This window comes from Myxocyprinus asiaticus, chromosome 7 (genome assembly GCF_019703515.2).
Source record: "Myxocyprinus asiaticus isolate MX2 ecotype Aquarium Trade chromosome 7, UBuf_Myxa_2, whole genome shotgun sequence".
In the NCBI taxonomy this organism is placed as follows: domain Eukaryota; kingdom Metazoa; phylum Chordata; class Actinopteri; order Cypriniformes; family Catostomidae; genus Myxocyprinus; species Myxocyprinus asiaticus.
Window position 1 is genome coordinate 31,566,154 of NC_059350.1, and position 13,447 is coordinate 31,579,600.

The 13,447-nt window shown below is 37.6% G+C and overlaps 1 protein-coding gene across 1 annotated transcript in view; it reads left to right on the forward strand.

Moving 5' to 3' along the window:
• Positions 1-13,447, forward strand: part of LOC127443554 (lipopolysaccharide-responsive and beige-like anchor protein) — a 309,792-nt gene that overhangs the window by 204,435 nt on the left and 91,910 nt on the right. Inside the window, 1 exon segment of the mRNA XM_051702239.1 lies at positions 4,858-5,010. Coding sequence (XP_051558199.1) covers positions 4,858-5,010 — 153 coding nt within the window.

Sequence of the window (13,447 nt, forward strand, 5' to 3'; positions counted from 1 at the left end):
TGAATATGAAATGAACATCCTTGGATGTCTGCAGTGCATTGGTTTGTATCCCTACACAACCAGAGCACAACAATAAGCAAGGCCTGGGGCCAGTGTGAAAGTCTTTTGGGCCAGTTGACCAAACAGTCATTTACCTACTTGGATCCACTGTTCTCACTACATCTAGTGTTTCTTGTCATACATGTGTTTTATGTCCTGCATGCTTAATTAACATTTCGTTTTCTGTTATGTATTGATTTATGTTGTTGCAATTTTAATGGATGTACATATGTCAACAAGGTTAAGTTTTAGCTGGCTAATGTGTATGAGGTTTTATTGGAATTTATGGTTTCGGGAGCATCAGTTAGAATGGGTTGAAAACGAACAAATTAGTGATGTTTCATACTGTGTGCAACCATTTGTCAGTGTGGTTATGAATTTATAGTTATTATGGAGTTACATAGATATATACTGTAGTTTCCAGCTACTACTGCTAATCTATACATAGCATAATACATTATTTGTTGTATGTTGTTTATATATTCAGGTATATAGTATATATATATATATATATATATATATATATATATATATATATATATATGTGTGTGTGTGTGTGTGTGTGTGTGTGTGTGTATACAGTATATATTCTGTATATATATTTTGTTTTTATTATTATTATTATTTTATTTTTTTAGAGAGAGAGTATAAACTTTAATTTAATGAAAAATGTAAATAGATTTTCCCTGACACATGAAAATAGAATTTTAATAAAAAATATATATATAATATTTCTGTGGTGAGGCCAGTGAAAATTTTAGCAGGACCTGAATTACTGGCCAAGTCAGGCCAACAGAAAAAATCCTGATGAGCCCTGCATGAATTTAAGCTTGAAGACATTGACTCTGTTGATAAGAGGGTATGACATGTTAGCCAGCTATGTGTTTGCTAGTATGTGCTTTTTATTATTAGATTTCATTTTGTTATGAGTCACTCTCTTGACATGTGTGCAGGAGTATTTGGGTGTTCTTGACTGATGTTGTCATATGTCTGCTCCTGTCTCTCTGATCCTTTTATCTTAATTTTCAAGTGGCCAAACCACAGCCCAGTCACAAGCAGAGTATAGCCAGTCTGGATCCAGTCTGTAGCATCTCTCTCTATTTCCACAACCTCTTCTCTCTCTCTCTTTCTGTACACTCACATCACACTCAATTTTAACCTAGTCATAAAGGAAAAAAGACGGTTACTGCTTTTTACTGACTGTAGTGTGTCTCTGCATTGCTGTTTTTGCAATCTACTGTATTTTATCAGGATGACATGCAGTGGCTCTTTCTATAAAGAGTAATCGTTGAGAGTAGCTCCAACCACATCTCTCACACAAAGAATGGCAGGGTGGCATAGATAAAAGGCTAAAGATTGAAAATTGATTCCTCCAATCCTGATTTTACATTTAATGAGTTGTTATGAACTGTGTAGGCATTAGGGATGTGCCTTGGTGGTTGACTAATCGACTAGTTGTTCAACAACCGACTAGTCTATTAGTGGGGTCGACTACTAAAAAAATGTTATTAGTTGTGGTGGTTTTTATTGGGAGACCCAATTCTCAAATGAATTAAGAGACGCAACTTTTCGGAGAGCAATTTTGCTTGATGAAAGCTTGCTGTACTTAACAGTCAGCACAGTAAAACACTCTGAAAGAAGTTTAGTCTCATTAATGCTTTAGGTTTAGTCTTTTTATGCACAGTTTTTACAGCACAACACCGCATCAACATTTTAAGATGATCATTGTCGGATGTTTAATCCTCTGCTGTGAGTGATGTTCCCATGTTTGTGAGGTGCTGTGGAGAGATTAAAATTGTTTGCTGATTCTGTCTGACACTGCTTAAATAAATAGTTGCAGTAAAAAGGGTTTAAACTTCTTGGTGTCGTGAACTAGATGTGTTACCCCAATATTATCTTGCAGTTCGGCATACGATTTTCTTATTTATTACTTTTCTTAAGTTGATAGTTTTGTGCAGTTTGATGTTATAGTTATTTGGCCTGTCTGTTGTCGCTGCATCGCTCACACTACAAGTCTATGTGCAGATTTGTCTGCAATCTGTGGGTTTGTCGCAGACCTCAAGAATTTGTCTGTAACAGCAGAATCCAACCATCGTGTAGTGAGGGCACGGCAGGTTTATTTAGTTTTTTACTTAAAGGTGCACTCAGTATTTTTTTTTTTCCTCATTAAAAAAGTTGTTCTCCTTAAGGAGTTGACTATAATTGTGAAACATTTTTAAAATCATGGCCCTATTTTAAGAGCACTAGTGCTAAGCGCAGCGCTATGCCATAAGTCATAAGAGCAAAGTCAGTTGGCATGGCCATGAAGTATTGGTATTTTTGTGCAAGTGGGTTTGGCGAAATTGTGCGTGCAAAGCGCTAATGGGCTGGATCAAGTGCAATTTAATTATGATGTTCTTCTCCAGTTATTAAACTGTATAGTCTATTCCATGTCAAGTACCAGTGCATAAACAAAACAGCACATTCTTAAGAAGTTGGTAGTGTAAATGGACTGTTTTCACTGAATTAGAAGAATAAAAATATGGACTTGCTATTAACTGTTGAATGCCAGATGCTTCTTTTGTACTCATGGAAAATGTGGTTCTCGTCAGGATTTGAATTTACGCTCTGTTAAATTATAAAGAATGTAAGTATTATTAATCATATTGATAAAATGACACACAAATCATGGTTAGTATTAACAGTGATTGAATTGGCCTTCCAAGGTAGGCTGTGGATTTTTGTACACACTTCTCATTTACCAGTTGATTTTGCTTTAAAAATTTAATTAATTATTTGAAACACTAAAACTTAAACCAAAATATATATCTATTTTTTTTCTCCCCTTTTCTTCCCAATTTGGCATGCCCAATTCCTAATGCGCTCTAAGTCCTCGTGGTGGTGTAGTGACTCGCCTCAATCTGGGTGATGGAGGACGAATCTCAGTTGCCTCCGTGTCTGATACCGTCAATCCACGCATCTTATCACGTGGCTTGTTGAGCGCGTTACCGCGGAGACCTAGCGCATGTGGAGGCTTCACGCTGTTCTCCACGGCATCCACGCACAACTCACCACGCGCCCCACTGAGAGTGAGAACCACATTATAGTAACCACGAGGAGGTTAACCCAACGTGACTCTACCCACCCTAGCAAGCGGGCCAATTGGTTGCTTAGGAGTCACTCAGCACACCCTGGATTAGAACTTGTGACTCCAGATGTGGTAGTCAGTGTCTTGGAGCTACCCAGGCCCAAAACCAAAAATATTTTTAAATTCAAATTTCATTTTTAATTAAACACAAATACACTTAAAATAAAGAAGCGGTCAAAAAGAGTGAATATAACCACCGCCCTAAATCCAAAAAACTCCTTCCACTGGCCTTGTTTTTCAGTGACTTAAAAAACACTACGACAACAGGTGGAAATATATTAATACAAATTAGATCATAAATACAATTGTAAATATAAACATAAACATAATAATAATAATAAATGAAAAATAAGCCATGACCTCTAGAAAGTTTAACACAGATCTCTTACATTTTTGTTTCATAAAATGGCTACAACTGTGATGTTCCACTATATTTTCAGAGTTTGTACATGGACTTTATTACCACCTGCTGGTGGAATCTCCAAACTTCAAATGCAGGAACTTCATTTTAGACTTTGCGCTAAGATAATACTTGCTTTTGAAACATCTTAGCACAATTACCTATTTCTCTGGAAAATAGCAAATTGCCACTTCATTTACATACAATATACCAACAGTTTGCGTGCATACCCACGGTCACTTGCACTTTGCGCTGGCATGAAAATTCCACTTAGAATTCTTTAATGAAAATTGGATAAGATGTAGCGCATGGTCATTGCGCGTAGCGCTGTGCTTTGCACACTTACGAAAATAGAGCCCGAAGACCTTAGTCATATCAGAAACCTTATAAAAGCTGTTTTATTCTACATGAAGAGAGTCCCCTCATGGGGGCTGCCATGTTAGGATCACATGACCAGCTAAATACGCTTAATATCAGGAACCACCCTGTTATTGGACACTCATGGATTAAATTAATCATGGCTGACTGTGAATAGTGAATTTCTATAATGGCATCGGTAACTGAAAACTAGGGCATTTGAATGATACTGCATCCATGCCACTAGGAGTCAGTGTAAGAACTAGTCTACATGCATATAAAATTACTGAGTGCACCTTTAAAGTAGATATTTAAGCAATATCACACAAGCACTCTTAGAATACTGCTTTTCGAATCAGATTAGAGCAGTGGTTCTCAACTGGTTTTGTGACCCAACACAGTAAAAAACTTAACTTGTATTTAATATAGCCTGGTTCGAATTATCTTTTGTTTTGCATTGTTTTGTTCATGGTTTTCAAGTATAAGGGCATGCATCAAGTGACATTATTTTTGTTGTTGATTTAAAGAAGAAAAGATAGAGGAAATGTCTGTCACCCCTTTTAAAAGTTGATTAGCCTATTTATTTTGCTAAACTAATTATGCACAAATGTATGGTTATTTGCATTTAGCATTTTTCCCTGCTGTCTTCAACCCTATCTGAACAGGCCTGTGACCCATTCTTGGATCACGACTCACCAGTTGAGAAATACTGGATTAGAGGACCGGAACTAACTGTATAAATCGGTTTTATAGAACAATGAGTAAATTGTTTGATGAGTAAAATGAATTGATTTATTTCATAATATGAAATTAGTCTAATTTGTTTATGAGCTCAATGTATGCTGTGATTTGCAATGAAAACAATTGAAATAATTGCAATGTGAAGTTGTATAGTTACAAAGGCTCTCTCTCTCTCTCTCTCTCTCTCTCATAGGAGTTGATACCTGAGTTCTGTTACCTCCCAGAAATGTTTGTCAACTCCAGTAATTACAACCTGGGAGTGATGGATGATGGGACGGTGGTGTCAGATGTGGAGCTTCCACCCTGGGCCAAGAGTCCTGAGGAGTTCATACGCATCAACCGACTTGTATGTTCAATCTTTCTCTGTCTCCATTTCTAATCCTCTCTCTCTCTCTCTCTCTCTCTCTCTCTCTCTCTCTCTCTATCTCTCTCTCTATCAATCTATCTATCTATCTTCCTTATTAAATTGCTATTAAAGTGCACACGGTGAGTGGCCATGACCAGCATGTCTGGCTGACTGGTGTGTGTGTGTGTGTGTGTATGCTGACGCTGTGACCTGTTTTATGCTGATAATTACAACTCTTATATCAGTCTGACTCTCCCATTAATCATCTCTTTCAGTGTCACACACAAACACAACCCCCTCATCCAATGTCACTTTTTTCATATGCACACATACACTCTCATAACGTCTCTGTGTAGAGTTGCATCAACCTTTTCTGTTTAATTTGATCTGGTGCTGTGCTGACTGTGGTTTGCTTTAATGGATACGTGTGTATCTACTATAGAACAGCAGTAATCACAGATGTAAGGATTGTACTGTTGTGAGTAGCACCAGTGCTGTATTAATTGGTGTCACTGCCATATATCGCAGCATTTGCTGGTTAATTTGCTTGACAGTTTTTCTGTAGAGTGTGTCAAGTGTTCTGACACAATCTAAACTTAAAACAAGGGCAGCTTGTAGCCTGTGGTAAATGCATATTAGTGGTGACACGTGACCTTGATTGTCTTTAAAATCAAAGCTCTCGTATCCTTAGAATATTTAAGCTGTCACCTTCTATAGTCTCTGCACTATGCCCCTGCTACAGCATGTTCTTGGAGAGAGGTTCATGTCACTGTCCTAATATCATGTTGCTAAGTCATCACAATGATAGCTTTTCATTTCCATATAAGCATATTAGTGTTATATGTCATGTATACCATATGTATAATAATGTACAGTATACAGGTGCATCTCAATAAATTAGAATGTCATGGAAAAGTTCATTTATTTCAGTAATTCAACTCAAATTGTGAAACTCGTGTATTAAATAAATTCAATGCACACAGACTGAAGTAGTTTAAGTCTTTGGTTCTTTTAATTGTGATGATTTTGGCCACCAATTCACTATCTCAAAAAATTAGAATATGGTGACATGCCAATCAGCTAATCAACTCAAAACACCTGCAAAGGTTTCCTGAGCCTTCAAAATGGTCTCTCAGTTTGGTTCACTAGGCTACACAATCATGGGGAAGACTGCTGATCTGACAGTTGTCCAGAAGACAATCATTGACACCCTTCACAAGGAGGGTAAGCCACAAACATTCATTGCCAAAGAAGCTGGCTGTTCACAGAGTGCTGTATCCAAGCATGTTAACAAAGTTGAGTGGAAGGAAAAAGTGTGGAAGTAAAAGATGCACAACCAACTGAGAGAACCGCAGCATTATGAGGATTGTCAAGCAAAATCGATTCAAGAATTTGGGTGAACTTCAAAAGGAATGGACTGAGGCTGGGGTCAAGGCATCAAGAGCCACCACACACAGACGTGTCAAGGAATTTGGCTACAGTTGTCGTATTCCTCTTGTTATGCCACTCCTGAACCACAGACAACATCAAAGGCGTCTTACCTGGGCTAAGGAGAAGAAGAACTGGACTGTTGCCCAGTGGTCCAAAGTCCTCTTTTCAGATGAGAGCAAGTTTTGTATTTCATTTGGAAACCAAGGTCCTAGAGTCTGGAGGAAGGGTGGAGAAGCTCATAGCCCAAGTTGCTTGAAGTCCAGTGTTAAGTTTCCACAGTCTGTGATGATTTGGGGTGCAGTGTCATCTGCTGGTGTTGGTCCATTGTGTTTTTTGAAAACCAAAGTCACTGCACCCGTTTACCAAGAAATTTTGGAGCACTTCATGCTTCCTTCTGCTGACCAGCTTTTTAAAGATGCTGATTTCATTTTCCAGCAGGATTTGGCACCTGCCCACACTGCCAAAAGCACCAAAAGTTGGTTAAATGACCATGGTGTTGGTGTGCTTGACTGGCCAGCAAACTCACCAGACCTGAACCCCATAGAGAATCTATGGGGTATTGTCAAGAGGAAAATGAGAAACAAGAGACCAAAAAATGCAGATGAGCTGAAGGCCACTGTCAAAGAAACCTGGGCTTCCATACCACCTCAGCAGTGCCACAAACTGATCACCTCCATGCCACGCTGAATTGAAGCAGTAATTAAAGGAAAAGGAGCCCCTACCAAGTATTGAGTACATATACAGTAAATGAACATACTTTCCAGAAGGCCAACAATTCATTAAAAATGTTTTTTTTTATTGGTCTTATGATGTATTCTAATTTTTTGAGATAGTGAATTGGTGGGTTTTTGTTAAATGTGAGCCAAAATCATCACAATTAAAAGAACCAAAGACTTAAACTACTTCAGTCTGTGTGCACTGAATTTATTTAATACACGAGTTTCACAATTTGAGTTGAATTACTGAAATAAATGAACTTTTCCACGACATTCTAATTTATTGAGATGCACCTGTATTAGGCTTTCACTCCCACCAGTTAGTATTTAGGGGTAGGTAAAAATATGGATTTTCTGATGCACCACGATCTTCATTTGAACAATCTCGATATCGATTCTTAAATCCCAAGATCGATCTTTTACTCTACGTGCAACTAAAGTCTTGGCGCAAACCTTTACTACAGATAGAGGAAATCACTTGCATTAGCAACCAGATTTCGCGCTATGCGAGTAAAATATATATTTTTGGCAACTGGCTGGTAAATGTTTACATTTAACTCATCAGTAATTGTGTAGTATAATGGAGGAGTATTAAGCAGCGAGATCCTTTCACTGCGTGTTGAGAGTAAAAGTTGTTCTGTGTAATGCGTGTCCAAAGACAAGATTCACGTGATCCATTTGTAATTGAATAATGTCTCTTTTAATATCCTTTCTGTTCTGTACATTCAGTTGTTGATCAGACTATAAAAAAAGAAATAATTAATTCAAATCATGCATGGCACAGATAAGATAAAGCCACTTGAGTCCTGTCTCGTTAACATACACTCATCTACAGGCTCTCTTTACAGGAATGAGGCGTTTGTTAAATAGACAGTACCGGTTTTAGCAGGTGTTCAACAAATCAATATAAATACTTGTAAATAGTACAAATTATGCAATTAAACAATAAACATGTAGCAAAAAATAATATATGAAATATAATATCTTATTTATTTAATAAATACATGGATTTGTTCATTTTTAATAGCCAATATGTGACCAAAATGATGAAAAACTAATAAAATATAATTAGTCAAATTTATATTTTTTTAATGTACCTAGCTAGAAGGCCCCCTGTTTAATTAACAGCATCAACTGGGAGAGAATTTCATATGTAAGCAAAAGAGACAATATAACTGAAATTCACTCACTGAGCACTTTATTAAAAAGACCTGTACACCTTCTTATTCATTCAATTATCTATCTTATCTCAGTGACTTTGACCATGGCATGATTGTTGGTGCCAGACGGGCTGGTTTGAGTAACTGGTGATCTCCTAAGTTTTTCACACACAACAGTCTCTAGAGCAGGGGTCGGCGACCTTACTGGCACACCATGAGAAATATACTATTTTATTTATATAAATTCCGCACCTGTATTCTAATCTACATCTTGATGTAATCCTTCCTCATAATCATGCAGCGTGTTTTCATGAGCTGAATGGGAGGCTAAACAAAAAATGTAAATGTGTCGAGACCGCAGTATACCCAACAGACTCTTGCAGCGCATACAAGCCGTTCGCGCATCACGAGCCGGCAGCGCTTCACTTTCGGTTAATCGTGCGAGTAAACACGCCCGCTTTAATTCGGTCAGGCTGCACAGATGACAGCCTACATTCCGTGTTTCATTTGTTTATTTTTACATTCAGAACAACACGTGATGTAATAAGGAAAGCACAAATATTAATCCTTGAGGTTTCCAACCCAGCATACAGGTACACCCTCCTTAAACCATGGCCACATTCAAAATTACATTAAAAGATTGAAAGAGAAAACATAAACCCACATCGTGGGGTTAAAAAATCTGAGTCTATTCAAAATAAAAAATTAAACCTGGAAATAAAGTTTTAGGATTTTAAAGGTACGATTCACCAAAAAGGGCTAAATAGTTGATCGGCTTGTGATTCATAAATGGCTTGCACGCACAGCGTGAGTCTCCTCACAATTTAATAGTGTTTGGTCTCTCATTCAGCTGATGAAAACACACTGCGTGACCATGAGGATTACATGAAGATGTGAATTGGAATGCAGGTGCAAAAAACTTACATTTAAATAAAATAGCCTGCTCCCCTCTCGCTGTTGCTTTCATGCTATGATTGCCCCTCTGCATGATTTTGTATGACACGTATGACATAATTTAAGACATTTTTAAGATTCCACACAATGTGTTCAGTAATCAAATAAGCAAATTTGTGACATTAACTGTGTTAATTCATTTTGTCATTTGGGGGGTCATTGGCCAGGAAAAAAAAAAAGGCACTCCATGTCAAAAAGGTTGCCGATCCCTGCTCTAGAGTTTACTCCGAATGGTGCCAAAAGCAAAAAAACATACAGTAAGCAGCAGTTCTGCGGACGGAAAGGCTTTGTTGATGAGAGAGGTCAACAGAGAATGGCCAGACTGGTTCAAGCTGACAGAAAGGCTACGGTAACTCAGAAAACCACTCTCTACAATAATAGTGAGCAGAATAGCATCTCAGAATGCACAACACGTCGAACCTTGTGGTGGATGGGCTTACAACAGCAAAAGACCACGTTGGGCACTTTATTAGGACAATAGTATTCCTAATAAAGTTCTCACCATATGAATCGAATGGAATTGAGAGCTTGTGAATCAGAATCGAATCAGGAAATCTGTATCAATACCCAGCCCTATAAGTAATTCTGTGCTGTTTTGATCTAGTAAGACACTAAAATGCGGCTGTCATAAAACATAGAAGCTGTCTACCCATCTCACACCCCTGCCTACATTCAACTATACTGATCTTTCTCACCTCAAAACTGCTCTCAGATCAGTGTGAAATAGTACCTTATACACCCCAGCTCCACCCTGTGAATTCCTATAATACACCCTGCAATACTGAGAAATTGATAAGGGAATGTGACTAGAAGTTTTAACACTGATCTGTAAACAGCTCCCATTTCCATACTATCCTGTATTACAGAAATAATATAACTTATTTCAGATCATTGCAAAGACTACAATTTTGTAAAATATAATTAGGCTCAATATACGTAGCAACACACAGAGAGAAATGCAACGTAAATCAATTAACATTGCCCTGTGTGCTGATACACTGTATTGATACTGAGCTGCAGGAACTGAGTAAACTCAGATTGTAATACCTATCAAGCTACTGTACATAGTCAATGACAACATATAATATTACCGAACTTTGAGAAGCAAAGTTAATTTTTAGAGTTCCAAATTTTCAGTGTCTTTTAATTTCAGTATGAGCAGAGACTAATTTTAATAGCTTAACAAAAACTAGTCCAGATGCAGTACCAGTCAAAAGTTTGGACAAACCTACTTATTCTTTATTTATTTATTTATTCAGATTTTTTTTAAGATCATGAGAAACATGAATTCAGTCAAGTGTGTATAAACTTTTTACTGATAGTGTTTATTGATGGCATTTGTGGTGGGAGTGTCTTTTCCATAGATACTTCAACCCATTAAATATTCTTTATCTACTAAACAAACTCAATTATTAACTGTGCTCTACAGTTGTGTTCAGCTGTGGTGTCTGTAAATCCTGTGTTGAGTCTTCTCAATAAATATGCTGTTAAGCTTATCAAGAGCTCAGTAAACACTCTACTGCAATGACAGCCACAGATTTTATCTTCTTTTTCCATAATCAACAGACTTCTCAGTATACAGTATATTTTCATAAACAGAAAAAAAGATCTCTTAAACCTCTATCAGCAGTTATTTTACACTTATCCCAGAATCATATCATCGTGTGTGTGTGGGTGTGTGTGGGTGTGTGTGGGTTTGTAAAGGGGGCATGAGCACTGCTGATGACTTATAGCTGGCATTAGGGGATGTCAGCTGATCTACTCTGCAGTGGGCCACATTTGTAATGAGAGCACAGACTCAGTCAGAGACCGACACATGCAGCAGAGAGCTAATGGCCTGCTTCACACTTTAGCTCATCTGTCACTAATGGCCAGAAAACAGCATGATGCGCACATGCGGTCATTTATGTTTTATAGATGATTAACAGCTAATTAAACTGCAATCTGCACCAGTCATGCTAAATGTGTGCTTGCAGAAATAACTGCACCCTCCACGGTTTGTGTGAATGCCCATAACTCCTCAAAAAAAGAAAATAAACTCTAAATCAAAAATTTTTTGTTTAAATCCGAACCTGTAAGAAAAAAAAAATGGTCAGGTTCTTGTCTCAATATGCTTCTTCCAAAACTGCCCCCTCCATTCACAAAATACAGTAATTGCCTGAAATCATCGTATAATATCTTCCATTCACTAAATATCTGTGAGCATCTTAGACCGACACAGGATAACAATTAACAATGTATTTAAGGCCCCATTTACACCTCACATTCAAATGTGTCTCCACTGTGATCAGACAGAAATCCGATCAAAGTTACCCACGCAAAATGTAAAGTCAATGACAAAACTGAAAATTCTCAGTCTTTTAGCAAATTGTAAAAACACTGGATAATTCAAATGCTTTCCATCACCAATTGACAGTCAGGGTTTTTTCTTAATAAAATGTTTTTTTCAGGTCTGCCAAAGCAAAATTTAGAGTTGCTTAAGCAAATTTAACAATATTCATCTCACGTTCGGCACTTTAAGTGCTACATATGCTTATCATCTGAAAGGCACGAGGGAATTAGAAAACAGTACAGAGAAGTGAGCAGGTGACAAGTTTGCAGTGTCTGTTGAGTTCTTCACATTACAATGGCAGAATAAACAGAAAAAAGGCAAGAACCCACAACACTTTAAGGACTTTAACAACGGATGACGCAGTGCAGCCTCATCACATAATTAATTACTTACGTAGTAGTATCCAGATAACAAAACGCAGTTGCATCCATACCTTCTTTGAATGTGGTCAGAATCCATCCCTGTCCACCTCCGAATGTGGTTTCAGTGATCCAATCACAATGTGTTTTGGGTGCATTTAAACCTGGCATTTAATATGATCAAGTGCGATCTGATCACCAAAGATGCATGTTAATTCAAGGTGTAAATGAGTCCTAAGATGCAGGTTGGAATTTTTTAAATAATTATTGTTTTCAAACAGTTTTTCCCAATTATTACATATAGTCCTGCCCCAAACTCATGCCATTGTTTGAGATCGAAGTTGACATGTTGGCCCGCTCAAACAAATAGAACAATGTTTTGAAAGCACCTCAGAGCCGCATTGTTGACACTTTTAGGAAGTCAGCCTGTGAATGGATTACTTTTAATTGTCTTTGCATATTAAACTGGGATAGGCAAAAGTTTTTTTATTTTCAAAACAATTACACACATCAGATTTAACATATACCATTCCTCATTCCTCTCCCAGTGTCCTTTTCTGCTAAATACTGCAGTTGATTGAGCTTTGGGCACACACAGGGCAGGATTCATGAATATAGTAAATACATACGATTAGGGATGTGGGTTGGATTAAGGAGGTATTTTAAACAGACTGCTGGAAAAAGTCTGTCTCACTCTTTTTCTCTCTCCCTTTCTCCTCAACTCCTTCCCTCCTTTTTCTGATGTCACGCGACACTCAGATCAGCAGTGATTGTTGTTTTTACCTCAGGGTTGAGGGAGAGGTTAAGAACTGTATACCACCCGCCAGATAACAAGCCAGCTCTGGCCACTGTCATGCTAAAGAATATTCCATAAAACATGGCTAATCCTTTATCTCATACTTGCCCATATATGAACACAAAAATGGCAGATGATTGTAGACTTAACTGCATATTCACAGTGGGCTAGGTTTCTCTCCACAAACCTCAAAAATATCCTCTGAACTTGTAAAGGAAATGCATTCAGATCAGCCTACAGGACAGCTGTTGAGTAACACATACAGTAAGGTGGTTATTGATGCTGTTCAACACAATAACATAGTTTCTTATCAAGTGTTGACATTTAAGATGATTTACGTGAAAACAAAGTGATAGATGAAAGGCATTAATGGTTGAATGACACCTTTGAGTATGTGTATTCTGTGTAGCTTCAGCTAATTTTCATTTTAAATTTACACTTGGGATGTGCAAAAATACATATTTTCAAAATTTGCTAGTCTGTGGCCTGAACGATTAGTTGGCTGATCAGTCTTAAGGAAGCTCTGTGCAGGCTGGTTTTGGTTTCACCTGACCCCGAATGGACATGTTTCTTGCAATGTTGACATGTTTACATAAGATGCATTCTCGTGATCACGACTTAATTTTCTGGAGATCTCGACATAAAAAAAGTTGTTTTCTTGAGATCACGACTTTACGAAATCACTGCAG